The 22,364-nt window shown below is 45.4% G+C and overlaps 1 protein-coding gene across 1 annotated transcript in view; it reads left to right on the forward strand.

Annotated features, from left to right (window-relative positions):
* The window catches only part of SHC2 (SHC adaptor protein 2), an 89,800-nt gene that overhangs the window by 51,336 nt on the left and 16,100 nt on the right, over positions 1 to 22,364 (forward strand). Inside the window, exons 2-8 of the mRNA XM_063455498.1 lie at positions 3,164 to 3,234; positions 3,338 to 3,398; positions 3,537 to 3,656; positions 5,620 to 5,673; positions 14,495 to 14,546; positions 17,637 to 17,763; positions 18,293 to 18,479. Coding sequence (XP_063311568.1) covers positions 3,164 to 3,234; positions 3,338 to 3,398; positions 3,537 to 3,656; positions 5,620 to 5,673; positions 14,495 to 14,546; positions 17,637 to 17,763; positions 18,293 to 18,479 — 672 coding nt within the window. The remainder of the gene's footprint in view (positions 1 to 3,163; positions 3,235 to 3,337; positions 3,399 to 3,536; positions 3,657 to 5,619; positions 5,674 to 14,494; positions 14,547 to 17,636; positions 17,764 to 18,292; positions 18,480 to 22,364) is intronic.

Below are 22,364 nucleotides of genomic sequence, written 5' to 3' on the forward strand. Positions count from 1 at the left end.
ATGTGTGACGGGGGAGACCTAGTGTGTGACGGGGGGAGACCTAGTGTGTGAGGGGGCAGACCTAGTGTGTGAGGGGGCAGACCTAGTGTGTGAGGGGGGAGACCTAGTGTGTGAGGGGGGAGACCTAGTGTGAGGGAGGAGACCTAGTGTGAGGGAGGAGACCTAGTGTGAGGGGGAAACCCTAGTGTGAGGGGGAAACCCTAGTGTGAGAGGGGACACCCTAGGGTGAGAGGGGGGTGACAGGGTGAGAGGGGGTGACAGGGTGAGAGGAGGGTGACAGAGTGAGAGGAGGGTGACATGGTGAGAGGAGGGTGACAGGGTGAGAGGGTGACAGGGTGAGAGGGTGACAGAGTGAGAGAGGGTGACAGAGTGAGAGAGGGTGACAGGGTGAGAGAGGGTGACAGGGTGAGAGGGGGGAGACCTAATGTGTGAGGGGGAAACCTAGTGTGAGGGGGAAACCTAGTGTGAGGGGGAAACCTAGTGTTAGAGGGGGTGACAGTGTTAGAGGGGGTGACATAGTGTTAGAGGGGGTGACATAGTGTTAGAGGGGGTGACATAGTGTTAGAGGGGGTGACATAGTGTTAGAGGGGGTGACAGTGTTAGAGGGGGTGACAGTGTTAGAGGGGGTGACAGTGTTAGAGGGGGTGACAGTGTTAGAGGGGGTGACATAGTGTTAGAGGGGGTGACAGTGTTAGAGGGGGTGACAGTGTTAGAGGGGGTGACAGTGTTAGAGGGTGTGACAGTGTTAGAGGGGGGTGACAGTGTTAGAGGGGGGTGACAGTGTTAGAGGGGGGTGACAGTGTTAGAGGGGGGGTGACAGTGTTAGAGGGGGGTGACAGTGTTAGAGGGGGGTGACAGTGTTAGAGGGGGGTGACAGAGTGAGAGAGGGTGATGGTGTGTGGGGAGTGACAGGGTAAGGTGACAGAGTAAGGTGGGTGACAGTGTGGGGGGTCACAGAGTAAGAGGTGGGGTGACAGGTGAGGTGGCAGAGTGAGAGGGGGTGACAGGTGAGGTGGCAGGGTGAGAGGGGGCGACAGTATTAGGGGGTGACAGGTGGGGTGGCAGGGTGACAGGTGGGGTGGCAGGGTGAGTGACAGGGTCAGATGTGGGGTGAGAGGGGAGGAAGGGTAAGGGTGGGGTGGCAGGGTGAGAGGGGGTGACAGTATGAGGTGGGGTGACAGTGTGTGGGGAGTGACAGGGTGGGCGACAGTGTGGGGGTCACAGGGTAGGTGACAGAGTAAGAGGTGGGGTGACAGGATTAGAGGGGGGACAGGGGGTGGCAGGGTGAGAGGTGGGGTGGCAGGTGGGGTGGCAGCGTGAGAGGGGGTGACATGGTGAAAGGGGGTGACAGGTGGGGTGGCAGGGTGAGATGGGGTGGCAGGGTGACGTGGTGACAGGTGGGGTGGCAGCATGAGAGGGGGTGACAGGTGGGGTGGCAGGGTGAGATGGGGTGACAGGTGGGTGGCGGGGTGACAGGTGGGGTAGCAGTGTGAGAGAGGGGTGACAGGGTGAAGTGGCAGGGTGAGGGGGGTGACAGGGTGAAGTGGCAGGGTGAGGGGGTGACAGGTGGGGTGGCAGGGTGAGGGGGTGACAGGTGGGGTGGCAGGATGAGGGGGTGACAGGTGGGGTGGCAGGGTGAGAAGGTGGTGAGAAGTGGGGTGGCAGGGTGAGGGGGGGTGACAGCGTGAGGGGGGGTGACAGGGTAAGATGGGGTGAGGGGGGTTACAGGGTGAGATGGGGTGAGGGGGGGTAACAGGGTGAGATGGGGTGAGGGGGGGTAACAGGGTGAGATGGGGTGGGGGTGACAGGGTGAGGGGGGGTGACAGGGTGAGATGGGGTGAGGGGGGGCGACAGGGTGAGATAGGGTGAGGGGGGCGACAGGGTGAGGGGGGCGACAGGGTGAGGGGGGCGACAGGGTGAGATGGGGGGCGACAGGGTGAGATGGGGGCGACAGGGTGAGATGGGGGCGACAGGGTGAGATGGGGGCGACAGGGTGAGATGGGGGCGACAGGGTGAGATGGGGCGACAGGGTGAGATGGGGGTGACAGGGTAAGATGGGGTGAGGGGGGTGACAGGGTGAGATGGGGTGAGGGGGGGAGTTGGGGTGAGGGGGGGTGAAAGGGTGAGATGGGGTGAGGGGGGGTGACAGGGTGAGATGGGGTGAGGGGGGGTGACAGGGTGAGATGGGGTGAGGGGGGGTGACAGGGTGAGGGGGGTGAGATGGGGTGAGGGGGGGTGACAGGGTGAGATGGGGTGAGGGGGGTGAGGGGGGTGACAGGGTGAGGGGGGTGACAGGGTGAGATGGGGTGGGGGGGTGAGATGGGGTGAGGGGGGGGTCAAAATTTACCTTTTTCCCTGGTGGTCCGTGGGGTCAATCTGTCCTGGATGGCTCCCTGGTGGTCCAGTGGGCTTTCCGGTCTGCAGCTCCGCCGGATGCAGAGCTGCAGACCACATGGGCAAAGTCTCGCGATCTCCATTCAGAGCGTTGCCGTGGTAACCCACGGCAACGCTCTGATTGGCTGGAGATCGCGAGACCTCAGTCTGCAGCTCACACCCGGCGGAGCTGCAGACTGAGGCTGGCTCTCTCCCCGGGCGGCCTGACAGGAGGGGCCTCGCACCCGGCGGCATACCGGGCAAGCCGCCGGGCCCCCTCCTGTGTCGGGTCCTCGGTCATAGACCGAGAACCCGACATGTCAGTCTGCCCTCAGGCGATTTAGGCGGCCGCGAGGCCCCTGACTGCGCGAGGCCTTAGGCGGCCGCCTAAATCGCCTAATTAGAGAGCCGCCTCTGTCATGGAATGTGAAAGCATTGCAATATTAATAGTATGACTTTTGAAAACAGTTTCCTCTGGAGCTCTGTTATCAATGTCTTGAAAAACAAGCTTTTGTTTGACATTTACCGTACGCTTCATAGAGTTACAAAAAAAATGGTGAGGGATTTTTCGTTTTTATAACTACTTAGTTTTCTCAAGGCTTGTTAAATCTAGACTGTACTATCTTTACATACCGTGCCTTGTCACACTGCGTCCATCTATCTACAAGTCAGGCAGTATTTGCTTACTCTATTACTGAGACAATTCACTGTTATAATGTCTGTGTATTATTTTTTACATTTCATCTTTCATTGACCCTAATGGAGGCTCTGTCACTCTTTCTTCTTCCAGTACATGGGTTGCATTGAAGTGCTAAGATCAATGAGATCATTGGATTTTAACACACGAACCCAAGTGACAAGGTGAGTGACATCTCCGTATGACACAAATAGACAGCTACAAGCATACAGAAGAAAATGTGAGCCTAAATATTATAAATTCCAAGAGTTACTTTTTATGTTACAGAGAGGCCATCAACCGGCTTTACGAAGCTGTTCCGGGAGTGAGAGGAACTTGGAAGAAAAAGGTGAGGTTCTGCATTATACCAAAGTCAGCAGCTAAGGAACTGGCAATTAATATTATGATATTGTCTAAGTCTGGACATTACCTGGTCATGTTTGTCTGGAGGATATTTTTAAAGAACACGGTTTGTGTTTTCTTACAGGCCCCAAATAAAGCCTTGGCATCAATCTTAGGCCGGAGCAATCTTCGATTTGCAGGAATAAGCATTGCTGTTAATATATCCATTGAAGGATTGAATCTCAGCATACCAACCACCCGACAGGTCAGCATTTGTTAAAGCCACTTTTTAGTATCGATGTATCACATCATGATTTCTATGTACGTTGAATTTTATATCCCCACATTACTCACAAGGGAATGAACTCACACAATTTAAAATAAAGTTTACCTGTGATTACTAATGATTACCTGTTAATATAGTGATCTTTTTGTATCAATAGAGTGCCAGAGTAAAAAGCCATTTGGATGTGGCAAAGTCCCAGCCATTACAGATTTTTCTTGATAATTTGTACACAAAAAAAAGTGCAAGTTGCTTGAACCAAGACACAATTTCGATCTTGCTGGTGAAAATTTTATTGAAAAAGCTGCATGGCCCTTTCGAGCTTGGCCCTTTTTCTTTGCTGACAACTGTTTTACGGCCAATCAGTGCATGGCCGTGGGTTACAACAGCAACGCTCTGACTGGATCTCGCGATATACATGGTCTGCAGCTATGTGGAGCTGCAGACCAGATATTATGGCCACCGGACCACCAGGGAACTAAAATAAGGTGTTTAATCCCTTACCAGCACCCCCTCCCTCCCTTACAAGATTATTAACCTCCCTCACTCCATCAATTCCGCCTCCCTCACACCATCAATACCCACCTCCCTAACACCATCATCAGCCCCCTCACTCCATCAATACCCCTCACTCCATCACTAACCCAAATCCATCAATACCCCCCTCCCTCACACCATCATCACCCCCTCACTCAATCAATACCCTCCTCACACCATTAATACCCCCTCCCTAACACCATCATCACCCCCCTCACTCTATCAATACCCCCTCTCTCACTCCATCAATACCCCCCTCCCTCACACCATCAATACCCACCCCTCGTTCACACCATTAATACCCACCCCTACTTCACACCATCATCACCCCCTCCCTCACTCCATCAATACCCCCCCCTTTACACCATCATCACCCCTCTGCCTCACACTATCAATGCCCCTCCTTCACACCATCATGGCCCCCCCTCCCTCAGCTCACTGACACACAAGATCATTGAAACACACATGCTCACTACACACAAGATCACTGACACACACACACACTCACTACACACACTCACTACACACACACACACGCACTCACTACACACACACTTACTACACACACTCACTACAGACACAATATTTAAACCTTACATGGCACTGGAGGCTGTGGGAGAGGCCTTTAACTCAATTATCTCCCTGGCCCAGAGATTCCTGGGAGGGACTTTTGGTGAAGACAATTGAGACCCCATGCTGCGGTCTGTGTATAAAAAGGCTGTATTTGGATGCATTAAACCAGTTGTGCTTCCAGAACTATGTGTCGTCTAATTACTGCGAGGGGAAGGGCTATAATAACTGCTTAGCCCCTTGTTCCAGCTCATGGAGGATTCGGTGGGGAAAGTCCTTGTAAAGACTAGAGCTCCCAGGACTGTGTGTCGTCCAGCCCCTTGGAGGGCATATAACTAGTCCCCTATCCTGTTCCAGGGCGGAGACACACCAGGAGGACACCAGTCAAGCCACGGCGACTGGGGCAGAAGCGCTGAGGTTTCCCCCTGTTCCAGCTAGGAAGCAGTCCTTTTCGGAGGTACCCAGCCGGGGTACAGGGAGCTCCACTACATTACTAAAATAACATTCACATAGTAATAGCTAATAGTAAAGCCATTACTTTTTTTCAACCATGACTGTCCTGCTTCTATCACCAGGAGGCAGCAGTGAGTGTCCACATTTCTCACATATGCCCTTTTTTTCTCATTTAAAAATCCACAATGCTACCTGTCGCTACTCCTCATACAGATTTACGACTCACTGTTACTAGTCTGTCTTGTTATCAGATTCCACTAGATAACTCAATAAAAATATACTGTATATAATATATATTTACTGCATATAATATACAAATATAATTTGTACATTTCAGTGGAGTGGAACTTGTTGCTCTAAAAGTATTCCTATATCTTTCTTACAGGTTATTGCCAATCATCACATGCAGGCTATCTCATTTGCATCAGGAGGAGATGCGGTAAGTTGAGTGTCATAATAGTGACTCTGTGAAGGTGCTACATTCATAAGAGTAGAGTGTAATTACAGCATACCTCCAAACATTCCAAATGGACAAAGAGGGGCACTTTAATTGTAGGTTACAATTAGGTTACTTTTATTGTAGTTTAAAGAAACATTACTGTGAAATACACAATAACATGTTGCGCCAATGGATGGATATAAAGGTAAAAGGAGTGAAGAAAAATATATGTAATAAATAATAAATACATGTATAAAGTCGAATATTCACTTTCCAATGATCACAATCCCAGCGGCTTTTAAGTTCTTGATAGCAATCAGTTCTTGTTTAAGGTGCTTGTGAACATATGTAAAAGGATACAAAATGAAATAAAATAGTGCAGACAGTTTAAGCAGGAAGTTAAAACTCTCAATATTGGTAATTGGAATTGCACTCACATTTCGTAGAGCTTAAACTAGCTCTAAGTAAAATTGCTTGCTGCAGTACAATCCACACTGATGGATATAAAACTCTGAAGGCCGGTGTCTCAGCGTACAAATGGTTATATTACAAACATATATACCATAGTGCAAGTACAAGTGCAAGTAAATAGTGCAAGTAGTGTAAGTACAATTTATATGAAAATATATTAATGTATTTGACTCATATTTGATAGAGCAGCATATCACTAAAATATGTGCGCATGGGTGTTATAATCACCCACAGGGATATGGTTTGGAGTAGTTGTCCAAAGTTGAAGTTGGATGTGCCAGAAACAAATAAAATAGTTAAAAACTATTAAAAAGCATAAAAAGTGTACTAACACATATAATAAATGAAAACCAAATATACTTTAATGCTAAAAGAAATAAAACAAATACTACACAATAAAATAACTAACTAATAAAAGGCTTTTCATGTGTAAACAACACACTACTGTGGGACTTACTGCTGTGGAGCTCTGTTAAACACATACACAATACACTGTGTGCAGAATTATTAGGCAAATGAGTATTTTGACCACATCATCCTCTTTATGCATGTTGTCTTACTCCAAGCTGTATAGGCTCGAAAGCCTACTACCAATTAAGCATATTAGGTGATGTGCATCTCTGTAATGAAAAGGGGTGTGGTCTAATGACATCAACACCCTATATCAGGTGTGCATAATTATTAGGCAACTTCCTTTCCTTTGGCAAAATGGGTCAAAAGAAGGACTTGACAGGCTCAGAAAAGTCAAAAATAGTGAGATATCTTGCAGAGGGATGCAGCACTCTTAAAATTGCAAAGCTTCTGAAGCGTGATCATCGAACAATCAAGCGTTTCATTCAAAATAGTCAACAGGGTCGCAAGAAGCGTGTGGAGAAACCAAGGCGCAAAATAACTGCCCATGAACTGAGAAAAGTCAAGCGTGCAGCTGCCAAGATGCCACTTGCCACCAGTTTGGCCATATTTCAGAGCTGCAACATCACTGGAGTGCCCAAAAGCACAAGGTGTGCAATACTCAGAGACATGGCCAAGGTAAGAAAGGCTGAAAGACGACCACCACTGAACAAGACACACAAGCTGAAACGTCAAGACTGGGCCAAGAAATATCTCAAGACTGATTTTTCTAAGGTTTTATGGACTGATGAAATGAGAGTGAGTCTTGATGGGCCAGATGGATGGATTGGTAAAGGGCAGAGAGCTCCAGTCTGACTCAGACGCCAGCAAGGTGGAGGTGGAGTACTGGTTTGGGCTGGTATCATCAAAGATGAGCTTGTGGGGCCTTTTCGGGTTGAGGATGGAGTCAAGCTCAACTCCCAGTTTCTGGAAGACACCTTCTTCAAGCAGTGGTACAGGAAGAAGTCTGCATCCTTCAAGAAAAACATGATTTTCATGCAGGACAATGCTCCATCACATGCGTCCAAGTACTCCACAGCGTGGCTGGCAAGAAAGGGTATAAAAGAAGAAAATCTAATAACATGGCCTCCTTGTTCACCTGATCTGAACCCCATTGAGAACCTGTGGTCCATCATCAAATGTGAGATTTACAAGGAGGGAAAACAGTACACCTCTCTGAACAGTGTCTGGGAGGCTGTGGTTGCTGCTGCACGCAATGTTGATGGTGATCAGATCAAAACACTGACAGAATCCATGGATGGCAGGCTTGTGAGTGTCCTTGCAAAGAAAGGTGGCTATATTGGTCACTGATTTGTTTTTGTTATGTTTTTGAATGTCAGAAATGTATATTTGTGAATGTTGAGATGTTATATTGGTTTCACTGGTAAAAATAAATAATTGAAATGGGTATATATTTGTTTTTTGTTAAGTTGCCTAATAATTATGCACAGTAATAGTCACCTGCACACACAGATATCCCCCTAAAATAGCTATAACTAAAACAAACTAAAAACTACTTCCAAAAATATTCAGCTTTGATATGAATGAGTTTTTTGGGTTCATTGAGAACATGGTTGTTGTTCAATAATAAAATTAATCCTCAAAAATACAACTTGCCTAATAATTCTGCACTCCCTGTATATTATTGATATTAGGATAGAAAAGAGGGACAGAGGGATTTGGGTCCAAAATAGGGACTGTCCCTCCTAAATAGGAAGCCATATTACAGTGCTTTTCATAATGCATAACACAGTAGTAAACAGTTTCATGTTTAGAGCAATGGGTACAAGGGTACCCAACAGCCCCTGTGCATGACACAGTAGTAAACAGTTTCATGTTTAGAGCAATGGGTACAATGGGTACCCAACAGCCCCTGTGGATAGTCTCCTAATGCAGTGCTCCCCAACCTTTTTATCGCCGCGGACCGGTAAACATTTGATAATTTTTCCGTGGCCCGCTTGTTTTGATTTAATAAGACAAAAAAAAAAAAAACAGTCACATATATTAAAAAAACACGCAGACACATACATAGTCAGAAAATCACAAACACAGTCACATAAAGACATAGACTCAAAATTGTGTGTATGTGTGTGTGAGCGGTGCAGTGTGTATGTGAGGGTGGCAGTGTGTGTGAGAGTTGCAGTGTGTGTGTGTTTGGGGCGGTGTGTGTATGGGGGGCAGTGTTTGCGGGGCAGTGTGTGTAGTGTGTGTATGGGGCAGTGTTTGGGGGCAGTGTGTGTAGTGTGTGTATGGGGCAGTGTTTGGGGGCAGTGTGTGTAGTGTGTGTATGGGGCAGTGTTTGTGGGGCAGTGTGTGCAGTGTGTGTATGGGGGCAGTGTTTGCAGTGTGTGTATGGGGCAGTGTGTGTATGGGGGCAGTGTGTGTAGTGTGTGTATGGGGGCAGTGTTTGGGGGCAGTGTGTGTAGTGTTTGTATGGGGGCAGTGTGTGTAGTGTGTGTATGGGGCAGTGTTTGTGGGGCAGTGTGTGTAGTGTGTGTATGGGGGCAGTGTTTGCGGGGCAGTGTGTGTAGTGTGTGTATGGGGCAGTGTTTGCAGGCAGTGTGTGTAGTGTGTGTATGGGGCAGTGTTTGTGGGGCAGTGTGTGTAGTGTGTGTATGGGGCAGTGTTTGTGGGGCTGGGTGTGTAGTGTGTGTATGGGGGCAGTGTGTGTAGTGTGTGTATGGGGCAGTGTTTTTGGGGCAGTGTTTGTGGGGCAGTGTGTGTAGTGTGTGTATGGGGCAGTGTTTTTGGGGCAGTGTTTGTGGGGCAGTGTGTGTAGTGTGTGTATGGGGCAGTGTTTGTGGGGCTGTGTGTGTATGGGGCAGTGTGTGTAGTGTGTGTATGGGGCAGAGTTTGTGGGGCTGTGTGTGTATGGGGCAGTGTGTGTAGTGTGTGTATGGGGCAGTGTTTGTGGGGCAGTGTGTGTATGGGGCAGTGTGTGTAGTGTGTGTATGGGGCAGTGTTTGTGGGGCTGTGTGTGTATGGGGCTGAGTGTGTAGTGTGTGTATGGGGCAGTGTTTGTGGGGCTGTGTGTGTATGGGGCAGTGTGTGTAGTGTGTGTATGGGGCAGTGTTTGTGGGGCTGTGTGTGTATGGGGCAGTGTGTGTAGTGTGTGTATGGGGCAGTGTTTGTGGGGCAGTGTGTGTAGGGCTGAGTGTGTAGTGTGTGTATGGGGCAGTGTTTGTGGGGCTGTGTGTGTATGGGGCAGTGTGTGTAGTGTGTGTATGGGGCAGTGTTTGTGGGGCTGTGTGTGTATGGGGCAGTGTGTGTAGTGTGTGTATGGGGCAGTGTTTGTGGGGCAGTGTGTGTAGGGCTGAGTGTGTAGTGTGTGTATGGGGCAGTGTTTGTGGGGCGGTGTGTGTAGGGCTGAGTGTGTAGTGTGTGTATGGGGCAGTGTTTGTGGGGCGGTGTGTGTAGGGCTGTGTGTGTAGTGTGTGTATGGGGCAGTGTGTGTAGTGTGTGTAGGGCTGTGTGTGTAGTGTGTGTATGGGGCAGTGTGTGTAGTGTGTGTAGGGCTGAGTGTGTAGTGTGTGTATGGGGCAGTGTGTGTATGGGGGCAGTGTGTGTATGGGGAGTAAGGAGGGTAGGGAGGCTTTTTTTTATTTATTTAATTAAAAATAATATATTGATGTCCCCCCTCCCTTCTTACCTTTACTGGGAGGAGGGGGGACATTTCCCTGGTGGTCCGGTGGGGATTCCCTGGTGGTCCGGTGGTGGTGAGATGAACTCTAGCCCAGTTACACGGCTAGAGTTCACTCTCGCGAGATTTGGAGCGTTGCCGTGGTTACCGCGGCAACGCTCCAAATCTCGCGAGAGGAGGACCCGGAGGAGCTGCAGGTAAGAGCTCCTGGGTCCTCTCTCACTCCCTCCCCTGCCGGCTGCCAGCACCGTGCCTGCGGACCGGGGAGGGAGATCTCTGATCTCCCCTCCGGTCCGCAGGCACATTGCAGGGCTGGCACTTGGGCAATGCCAGCCCTGCATGAGCCGGCAGGCTCGCACACCCCTGGGCGGCCCGGTACCGTTTGATCCACGGACCGGTACCGGTCCGCGGCCCGGGGGTTGGGGAACACTGTCCTAATGTATATAAACACACAAATAGAGACTGTCCCTCCTAAATAGGAAGCCATATTACAGTGCTTTTCATAATGCATGACACAGTAGTAAACAGTTTCATGTTTAGAGCAATGGGTACAAGGGTACCCAACAGCCCCTGTGCATGACACAGTAGTAAACAGTTTCATGTTTAGAGCAATGGGTACAATGGGTACCCAACAGCCCCTGTGGATAGTCTCCTAATGTATGTAAACACACATATTCTGTAACTAAATATGTTTCCAGTAGGGACATCCTATGAGGTAATAGCTGCTCAAGGCTTAGGGGATGGCGAACCCCCTAGAACAAAGGCGACTCTCTAATTAGATAATCCGTCAGATCCTCAGTCCGTGACAGAGGGCCGATACAGGGAGACTGCCTGGCGGTCTGCCCAGAGAAGCCCAGCTAATCAGAGCGTTGCCGTGGGTTATCATGGCAAAGCTCTGACACGTCAAATGCTTGAGCGTGCGATACCTCTACCACATGAACTGCAGATCTGCACACAGTGAAGCTGAAGAAAGGATAGCCCACCACAAGAGAGGGCATCAACTGGACCACCAGGAAATTGATTACCTTAGAATAAAAAGGTATTTCAGTTTGGTAAGGCTGGTCACTGAAACACAGCCTCCCCACACACTTTTACCCCCCCCTCCCCCCACACACACAGTCTTCCCCAATACACACTGTCAACCCCCTCACACTGTCACCTACTATACATACTGTCTCTACCCCACACTGTCACACCCCCAAAAATTGTCACCCTCCCACTCACACACTGTCATCCTCCCCACCGTCATCCTCCACACATACACTATCAACCTCCCCCACACACTGTCATCCCCACACAAACGGTCAGCCTCTGAAACACACCTGCCCTTGCTCTGCCACACATCACAATAACCTTCCAATTCCTGGCCCACTCACCTTGTCTTGCACTGTCACACTCACCCCCAACCCAGTCACTTTCATCCTCTATCACTCTGTAACACTCACCCAATGTACCCTGCCACACTATCACATCAATCACTCCAATCCTGTCAATCATCCCCCCAATCATGCCACACTCATCCTGTCACATAAACCCCCTAATCCTGTCAAACTCACTTCCCATCACACTGTCACACTCCCTCCTCCAACCATGCCACACTCACCCCCAACCCTGTCTCACTCTCTCTCCCAACCCTGCTGTGGCGAAACCGACCTCGCCACGTGTCCTTGGAGGGGGCTGCTTGCCCGCCTCGCCACGTGTCCTTGGAGGGGGCTGCTTGCCCGCCTCTTGCCTTTGGACTATGGACCAGACTTTATGTGAATGTGTTAACCCAGATAGTTATGCCATGGAGCCTATTCATATAATGAAAGACTATGGGAAAGACTTTAGCTCCATGGCAATTGAACTGTGTGAATAGGATCTGCGCGCTATTCGGTAGTTTTGTGCGCTCAGATCCCAGCTATCTGGGGATATGTGAAATGTCTGTGTGTTATGTATAAAAGGTGACTTTCTGTATTTTAAAGTGTTTTATGTCTTTCTGTAACCATGTGGTTAATGGAGTCTGCTTCTAGCCCTGGATAATTGGATTACTTTCCTCTTTGGCTCCAGGATAGAGGCCTATGTAAAACCTGTCTAAACCGGTTTGCCATGCGGCTAGTAAGGGACAAAAGATACTTTTAGTAACTTTTGAACCCCTGGTCTGATCCATGCCATTTTTTAATATGTTGTTCCCCTGAATGGATTGATTGTGGATATGTAATTTTGTGTGAATGTGATGTATGGGTTTGAAGTTATAAATATTGTGTAAAAAGTATATTTTAAACTGTATGAATAATGGGATTATGTGTCACACTAAGGGGAGGGGATGTGTGGGAGGTAACATCTATGTCATTGGTTATTTTATGCCTCCCCCTGGGTGTGGCCTGTATGTGTACTCTTGTAATAAAAGCCAGGCTGGATGTGCCAGTCCAGAGTTCCTGCTTAACCCTCAAAGCGATGTGTCGTCTCGTTCTTTGGGGGAATTGGATTGTATGCTGACTGCCAGGAGTGTAAGCAGATGGTATGCTTTTCCTGTTCAGCTGATTCCAGAGTTTGTGTGTTTCCAGTTCGGGAGTTAGAAGATTCGTACAGTTTGGAGTTCGGTAGAATTGGTGATTGCAGTAGCTGCTGGTCTATGGACAAAGGGGATATCGCCTAAACTGGGTGTTATCCTCTTGTAAGTGAAACGGTCCGTTACACCTGCCACACTCAACCTGTCACATTAATGCCTCTGATTTGTCACACTCTGCCACACTCACCTTGTAACATTAACCTCACGTAATCCTGTTACACTCACCTCCAACACTCCCTTGTCCAACCATGCCACATTTACCCCAACCCTGTGATAATTAACCCCAACCATGCCACACTCACCCTGTCATATTAGCCCCCTAATTGTGTCACACTTACCTCTCCTCACCCTGTCACACTCTTCCTCTACTCATGTCACACTCACCAGCAACCCTGTCACACTCACCCTCTTGCATTCTGTTACACACAGGGTCGCAACCCTGTCTAATTCACCCCTGAAGACATTCATAATTCACATACAGTCAAGAAATTTAGCTTTGCCATAAACACAATGCACAAAGGACACAGACAGCCCACGCAACATACTGCCAGCAGCTACCCCACCCACCCACTTGCAGACACAAACATGCATATGCTCACAGAGGCATACACACAAGGATACTCTCTGCCAGACACACACTCATACACAGGGAGACAATGCCAGACACACTTAGAAAATACACACAGCCAGAAATACATGTGTGTCTGTATTTGTCAACGTGTGTGCATCAGTGTGTCTGTGTGTATATGCATATGTGTGTATCAGAGTGTGTATATGTGTTTGTGTAGTTTGTGTTAAGTGTGTATATGTGTGCTTGTAACAGGTTCTGTTGGGTAGTACCCATTGCTCTAAAGACGAATAAACCACTTACCATGCCTTATGAATAGAACTGTAATGACATTTCACCCCTTAAGGACACATGCCATGTGTGACATGTCATGATTCCTTTTTATTCCAGAAGTTTGGTCCTTAAGGGGTTAAAACACTTATGAATATAGCACCTTTAGTGAGTTCTACTTGTTGTCGGGTGGAAGTGTTCCTTTAATCTAAACTCACTAGATTACTTTATTTCAATGAAGTGGTCTGGGTGCAGTGATCCTGTCATTTTAACACTGCAATATAAAACACTGCAGTTGTTTAGTCATTGCAATGTTTATATTGCAGAGTTCAAATAAAACTTGATCACCTAATGCGTAAGATCATTTAATTCAATGTTTTCCTGTGAGGAAGCTTGGATGCATGAGTGACCCTTGCCACGCATGTGCATTAGGTCCCCAATACTCCTCTATGAGGAGCATTGGACAGGACCAATGCCAGAGTAGACCATGCTCCTCAATGATGTCATGGGAGGTGAAGTGGTGAGCATCACCGATGCGCTGGAAAAAGGTAAAGCATGTATTTTCTTAAGATTATGGCAAATGCGGGGAGGCACTAAACTTGATAGGGACAGGGACACTATAGTGTTAGTAATACAAGCGTGCCTTCCTTTAAAGTGGATCTGTCTCTTTTGGGGGTATTTGAAAAGACACCAAAAAGTGACATCTCCAGTGATGGGCTGGTTGCTGCAGAGCGCAGGGGAAGGTAGTTGTACTTACCTGAACCTGTCTATTGCAACTGCCACCATCTTTGTTCTGACAGGGTCACTTTAATGCAGCACCATCACAGTATCTGTCAAATTAACTTCAACCTTTGGATCTTGCCATTGTAACACTTCAATATGCTATAGTTTGTGAAAGTGATATAATAACACTCCTTCTCCCTTTAAACAGGACACAACAGACTATGTGGCATATGTGGCCAAGGACCCAATAAATCAGAGAGGTAATACTATTTCCCATACTATGCCACATGTATAATGTGTGGCAGCTATCAACAACTTTAAATATTGTGTTTGTTCTGTGATATGAAAAGAAGGTACTTTGGATCTGCTGATTGATTCTATGTGTAAAGCTAATGTACAAACTTGCTCTTACTTGGCAAAAGCACTATTTTGCCTTTCAACAAAGCATTGCCTGTAATGAGATTGGATACTTCACTGTGAGTGTAAAACCTCATTAATGTGTGGTGCACTGACATCTCTATGAGTGCCGCACAGTCAAATAGGTGAAGCTGTACTCAGAAACACTACAGATCAACTAGCCAGGCGCTCTGCAATAAAGCGTTCCTCACTTCTCACTTGAATAAAAGCAACATTACTGACTGTCCCCTAGCCATCAATCATCTCTTTTTTGGCGCCATGGACAGAATTCAGAATCATGAACCCAAATCGAACATGTTCGGCATTATGCGGTTTTGTTGGTCAATAATTTGTTTAAATTTCGGCTCAGAGTTCAGCTGATCATTTGATCAGCCCAAATTTGGCTGAATTGCAGTACGGCCTGAAACAAATCTCCAAGTCTAGTGCTCATCACATAATTTATAGATTACTGGGTGAGCAGTGACTGGATAAACCTCTCTATATGCTGACAGGCTGATGTTGCTTCAATGTAGACAATTGCTAACAAACAACACTGTATTAGTTATGGTGCTTACCTCCTAAGGTCTGTCAGCTGCCTTATCCTGTACGTTGCATTTTCATATCGATATAAGACTGATGGCCTTAAAACTTCAAAGAAATCTGCCTTGCAAATGATGGGAGAGGAGTATAAGTAAGAAGAACCAGTTAAAGTTACACATTATTAAGTGCTTTATAATACTGGGCCTGTCAATATGATTTAGAGAACCACCCGTAGTGTGAGTGCATATGGACTTAGTAGGGTTTTTAAAATACATACCTTTTATTATGGCATCCCTCTTTTTTATGAGTGGACACTGCTATCAGTGTATCATCAAACTCTCCAGTTATAAGACTTTCTGTATTAAGCAGTGTATAAGGAATCGCTGAGCTGGATGGTGGAAATATAAATAAGTAATGATAAATTATTGCACCACATAAACTTAGCACATAACAAAAATGGGAGTAAAAATGTGTTTGAGTCTAGTTGGTACAAGGCAAGAGGTATATAGTTTTTAAAGAAAAGCAGTTTTAAAGCTGGGGGTACTAAGTGTCTGGTGCAGGTTGCTATGGGGACAGTGACACTGGATGTAGGATGTTGATTGCTTCCATGGTAACAGAGATATATTGGGTTATAAATGTCTGAGGTGGTATAAGCATATCAGGATAGTTTGATAGTGACTAAGTAGGACACTTAATTTCATAGATATGTGCTTTTGATCATCATGCATTTATAAACATAGTAAGATGGCTATGTGTAAGTACCAATGGCCTTGCTAGAGCAATTGTCAGTGCCTTTAACGCTTTAAGAACCAATGGCACTCGTTGCTGTTTTCTCTACCTGATCTTTAAAGAGTTTATGCCAGCTGTGGACTTATTAATGAGCAGGCTCCTAAAAGATTGTTATTACAGCACAGTCTGTCATTTGTCTTCAGTGAGTTACAAATGGAAAGAGGTATTTTCACTATGTAGGTTAATCTTTAAGGTTTCTGTTTGTGTTAAAGGGCATTAGAACACTGCCAATTATCTTACTTAGACATACATATATACATTTACAAAATATATATATATTACTTGCACTTAGGGGTAGATGCACTGGATATTTTTGAATGTCTGTGATGGCTGGGTGGTAATATTAATAAAATAGGAACATGATTAATGAAATAGAGCTAGAATTAATACAGGAAAATCTTTCTCTTCTAAATTGTGCTTGTTTTTCTATGCCATTGAGGAAAAATGTAGTATATTGTTTATATATATTTACCTACTAGAATGTATTAATTGTGATTTTTTTAAAAAAAAGGTGTAGAGTCTACATGAACATGGGTTACTGTAGGATTGTGTGATAATAAGTTAAAGGAACACTATAGTCACCTAAATTACTTAAGGTGTTTTAGTGTATAGATCATTCCCCTGCAATTTCACTGCTCAATTCACTGTCATTTAGGAGTTAAATCACTTTGTTTCTGTTTATGCGGCCCTAGCCACACCTCCCCTGGCTATGATTGACAGAGCCTGCATGAAAAAAAAACTGGTTTCACTTTCAAACAGATGTAATTTACCTTAAATAATTGTATCTCAATCTCTAAATTGAACTTTAATCACATACAGGAGGCTCTTGCAGGGTCTAGCAAGCTATTAACATAGCAGGGGATAAGAAAATCTTAATTAAACAGAACTTGCAATAAAGAAAGCCTAAATAGGGCTCTCTTTACAGGAAGTGTTTATGGAAGGCTGTGCAAGTCACATGCAGGGAGGTGTGACAAGGGTTCATAAACAAAGGGATTTAACTCCTAAATGGCAGAGGATTGAGCAGTGAGGCTGCAGAAGCATGTTCTATACACCAAAACTGCTTCATTAAGCTAAAGTTGTCCAGGTGACTATAGTGGTCCCTTTAAGGAAAAGTGTTACAATTGTACTGATTCATGAATTAGTATAGCATTTTGAAATGTATACATCAAATAAACATAAGAAAACAATATGTTGAATTTTTTCTTTTTTTTTATTGGTCAATAACATAGCATCCTTGTATCTCTATTTTTAAATATTCAGTTCAATTTTGACCTGGTACACTGTAAAATTGAATCAAATGTCACCAGAAAAGAGAACCAAATGTATTAAGAGCAGAGTCCTGTAGATACAGACCTTTACCCTGATAATTTGGAGCTCTTTTATATATTCTGGAAACATTGAGAAAACACTGTACATTCACTGAGGTAGAGCAGGCTCTTGATATCTATATTTGTCGTCTACTCTTCCTGTCTTTCCCACACCAAACCATCTGTGGATGCCATCTCTGTGTTAATGTGTGTTCTTGTCTCTTACACCACCCTTTGTCCCCTCTGCCGGTCCACCCCCTCCTTCCCATCTGTCCCTTTGTGTCCCTGAATTACACCCCCCTCCCGCCTCATCCGCAGCCTGTCACATTCTGGAGTGCTGTGAGGGGTTGGCCCAAAGTGTAATCAGCACTGTAGGACAAGCCTTTGAGTTGAGGTTCAAACAGTTCCTGCACAGTCCCCCCAAAGTGGCAGCACCCCCAGACAGGTACGAAGGAAATCCTATTTATTTACTGATCTTATTTTTCATGTGGACCTGGCCTAGTATTCTCACCCTTTGGAATTAAGGCCATTCTACCTAAAAAACTTATGAATGTTCCATTTTTGTTTTTTGTTCTGGGTCTTTCCACCATATCTGTAACTAGTACTTATATTGCCTTCCATCGACACCTATCAGTTGTCCTTGTCTCTACCTATAAATTATAGTTAACTGTCCACATCAGAAAATGAAATACATTACATATTCCATATGTATGTAAGAAAATAACCAACTCGTGCCATATAGCATCCACTCAGCTGAGTTAAAACTCCCCAGACCATACTTGCTATATGTTCTGAGATTGTTACTTTTAAACATTACCACCTCTACTCTGAGGCTCTTCCATTAATCTGCTACCCTTTCTGTAAAGTATCGCTTCCATACATTTCATATGAAAATGGGGCATTTAATTCAGGTATTAAAGTTCCAGATCTCTCTTTCTCAATTATATCTTACCTCTTGCTTTTTCCCTCTTTAGGCTGGTGGTGGGGGGAGAGGACCATGCATGGGGAGTAGAAGAGTACCAAGTTTCTGAACACAACTATTACAACAGTATCCCAGGCAAGGAGCCCCCAGTAGGTGGATTGCAAGACTGTCGTGTAAGAGAAGCTGGAGCGACCTGTCAACCTCACCCACAGATAACTGTTAATGGACACTGGCCTCAGGTAGGTATTAGTTATGTCTGTATAATTTTACACTGTATAATTTGGCATACTCATAAGCCTTTGCACATACTCAAAGTCTATCTGTTTAACCAGAACAGTTTATCTGATTATATGGATCATTCAAGTCAGTAAAGCAACACTCAGCGTTGCCAATCCTAGGCATATCAGCAGACTGATTATTTCCCCACAGACCATATAACGTATTGTGCATACAATACAGCCAGTAATTCTGGGTAGGAATGTACAAATTTGATCACCAGTGTGGTTGTATTTAAACTCTCTGCCCATGACATACTGTACTTTTTGCCTATGTCAGCTGATTATGGCCCCATAAAGCAGGGCCGGTGCAAGGATTTTTGCCGCCCTAGGCAAAAGTAAAGTTTGCCGCCCCCCACCCCCATGTGACATCACAATGCCCCACCCGTATGATCTGCCATGTTAACTAACGCCAGTGCTGCAGTGCCGCCGTGTTTACATTAAAAGGCCTGCAGGGACAGGCTTTAGACACCAGAACCACTACATTAAGCTGAAGTGGTTCTGGGGACTATAGTGTTTCTTTAATTTGAGGTAAATTAGAGATTAGTGCCACAAATAATATACTAGATTGCCTACTTACAACCAGATGAGGATGATGATGGGCTCTAGCTGCAGTCTGGCTCCACTGGTCTGGTGTAGAACAGGTTCTCTGGAGGCTGTTTGTAACTGTGGTCACAAAAATCAATGTTCTGGGAGAACGGGAAGCAGCTCCATTTTTTTAAGGCCCTTCATGTTCCTCCAATGAGTTTGTTCACAGGGGGTGGAGTAGGGGATGTCCTGATATGTGTGTAAGGAATGCATTGTTAAATCTATGTTTGTATGTGTAAGGGCTGCAAGGTGTGTTTCTGTGTATGTACGGGATGCAGTGTGTGCGTCTGTAAGGTGTGCATTGAGTGTGTGTAAGGGGTGCATTGAGTGTGTGTAAGGAATGCATTGTGTGTTTCTGTGTGTGTAAGGGATGCATTGTGTGTAAGGGTTTCATTGCTTGTGTGTGTCTGTGTGTGTAATGCATTGTATGTTTTTCTGTGTGCAAGGGGTGCATTATCTTTGTGTGTAAGGGGTGCATTGTGTGTAAGGGGTGCATTGTGTGTGTGTGTGTGTGATGGATGTTAATCTCTTCTCCCTCCCTTGTCACTCTCTTCTCCCCCCTCTCCCTCCCTTGTCACTCTTTTCTCCCCTCCCTTGTCACTCTCTTCTCCCCTGCTTGTCCCTCTCTCTTTTCCCCTGCTTGTCCCTCTCTTCTCCCCCCTCCCTTGTCACTCTCTTCTCCCCCGTTGTCACTCTCTACTCTTCTCCCCTCCCCACTCTCATTCCCCTTCCCTCCCCCATCAATTCCCCTCTCTGTCAATTTCTTCCCCCCCACCCTGACAATTTCTTTCCCCTCCCTTTCAATTTATTCCCCCCTCCCTTTCAATTTATTCCCACCCTCCCTTTCAATTTATCCCCCCCACCCTCCCTGTCAATTTATTCCCCCCCTTTCAATTTATTCCCCACCCCCCCTGTCAATTCATTCCCCCTTTCAATTTATTCCCCCCACCCTCCCTGTCAATTTATTCCCCCCCTCCCTTTCAATTTATTCCCCCCTCCCTTTCAATGTATTCCCCCCACCCTTCCTTTCAATTTATCCTCCACTCTCCCTGTCAAATTATTCCCCCCCACCCTCCCTGTCAATTATTTCCCCACCTCATGTCAATTTATCCCCCCACCCTCCCCTACCTCTATTGTAGCGTGGCCGAGCCCTGTATGGTCCGCGGGTACAGGGAGCTTTTGTTTCCTGCACCCAGCCGGACTAAAAGGAAGTGAACACTTAGTGTGCACTTCCTGTTAGTCCGGCCGGGTACAGGAGACAGATGCTCCCTGTACCCGCGGACCATACAGGGCTCGGCCACGCTACAGCGAGGGAGTGACAGGAGGGAGCGCTGAGCGCTTCCCTCCTGTCAGCCCCTCTCCTCATGCTGCGCCCGGGCGGTGGGCCCTCATGGACGCACCAGCCAGGGCAAAGCTGCAGCCGCCTGAGGCTCTCTACAGAGCGCTCGGGCGGCTGCAGCATGAGGGGGACCGGCGCTCCCTAGGCGGCTACCTAGTCCTCCTAACAGGTAGCGCCGGCCCTGCCGTAAAGCTATTATAAAGTTCTTCTAATGTTTTTAACAGTGTATGTCAGTTGCTCGTGTTATATTGTCCAACCATTTGTGTGGATTAATCTCTGCTGTACAGCATGTTTTTTTAATGTAAACATTTTTGTTGGAGGTACCAAATAAATACAAGTTTAGTTTTATCAAAAAGTTAAATTTTTATTCTTGTGAGTGGTTGTGTAATGCTGTTATGGCGGCATAAGTTTCTATCTCCTCTTCATACATTTAAATGTGAAGAAACACTTGAAATTATAACTGTTAATAATGTCTTTTAACTTCCCTGTGATTAACTTTTAAATCAGAGGTGCAAATGGGTCACGGCCCCTATATACCATTTTGTAGTACAGATTTGTAACGGTGATTAACGTTTTGGCCTGGCTACAAGCAGAGGAGTTAAATAGTATATAGTTTGAAAAATACACCACATTCCATTATAAATTAGTTATAGATATTGTAACATGCCTGTCTCTGCTCCAAATTACAAATTTGCATCTTATAATCTAATGCTTGCTGTTATTAAATACATTCACTGTATTCACTGTCCTATTGGCAGTTTAACATTAGGGACTCTATCATTCAGATGTTTATGTTGTCCTTGATCCAGTTTCTTTGCTTCCTGAGTGTTCTACAAATAGTAGTTGGCCTGTTAAACTGTTTGGAACATTAGGAACTGCTTGGTGTACCATTCTTAGAGGAGGGAGTATATTTATTTATTTAATTTGATGTAGCATACAAAACTAAACAACAGAGACACATTTGAAGCTGCCCTGGCTTAGAATTCTAACCACCAGTAGAGGAGAAGAGATCTAAGTAATCTAAATTGTAATAGTCAGAGTAACAAAATGAAGCTAAGATGCTCCAGTAGCCACCAGATAAGAGAACACTTATAGCGATAGTAATGTAAATAGTTAATATATATATGTTATATATATAAAAATATATATATATGTATATATATTTATTTATTTTTTAATTTAAGAGATATAAATAATAAGCACTGGTATACTAGCTAAAGAACTTGGAGTACTAAGGGAACACAACAACAAAGTACCTAAAACAAAGAAATAGTGTGCTTCAAAACTCACAATATATATTTTTTTCTGTCTAATATAAGCTCACAATATTTATAAATGTATATTAAAGTTCTAAATATAAAAAAGTATAGAAAATGGTACAAGACAGAATTCACAGGATTTGTAGGTTGATGATGTTGTCGGCTGCTGTATCTCTAGGTAAATACCATTGCTATTTCTTCTTAGTAGAAAATAGGTTCAACGCAATGGAAAGTAGACTGAGCACAGGCAATGACATAATCGTATCACTCAATTATTGTGATGAGCAAATCACTTGAACTATGATTAGCTCTCCACAAAAGCAGATTATATAAATATACCTGGTTTATCTATGTCTTTCTTCCCTTGGTCCAATCAAATGACAGCGGTAAAGAAGATAGCTGTAGGGCATATTTGAACATGTTTACTAATTTAGTAAGTTAGAAAGGTTGGCATTCACTCTGTAACATAATAATATCAACTTTTTTGTTTTTCATTGGTGGGAATAAGCTGTTTTCACTGTAGGGGGATTCTGATTTCTTTTATTAAAGGGTTACTCTAAGCACCAGAACAACTTTAGCTAATTGAAGTAGTTTTAGTGTATAGATCATGCCCCTGCAGGGTCACTTCTCAATTCTCAAATATTTAGGAGTTAAATAATTTTT

The sequence above is a fragment of the Pelobates fuscus genome, chromosome 5 (assembly GCF_036172605.1).
Source record: "Pelobates fuscus isolate aPelFus1 chromosome 5, aPelFus1.pri, whole genome shotgun sequence".
Classification (NCBI taxonomy): domain Eukaryota; kingdom Metazoa; phylum Chordata; class Amphibia; order Anura; family Pelobatidae; genus Pelobates; species Pelobates fuscus.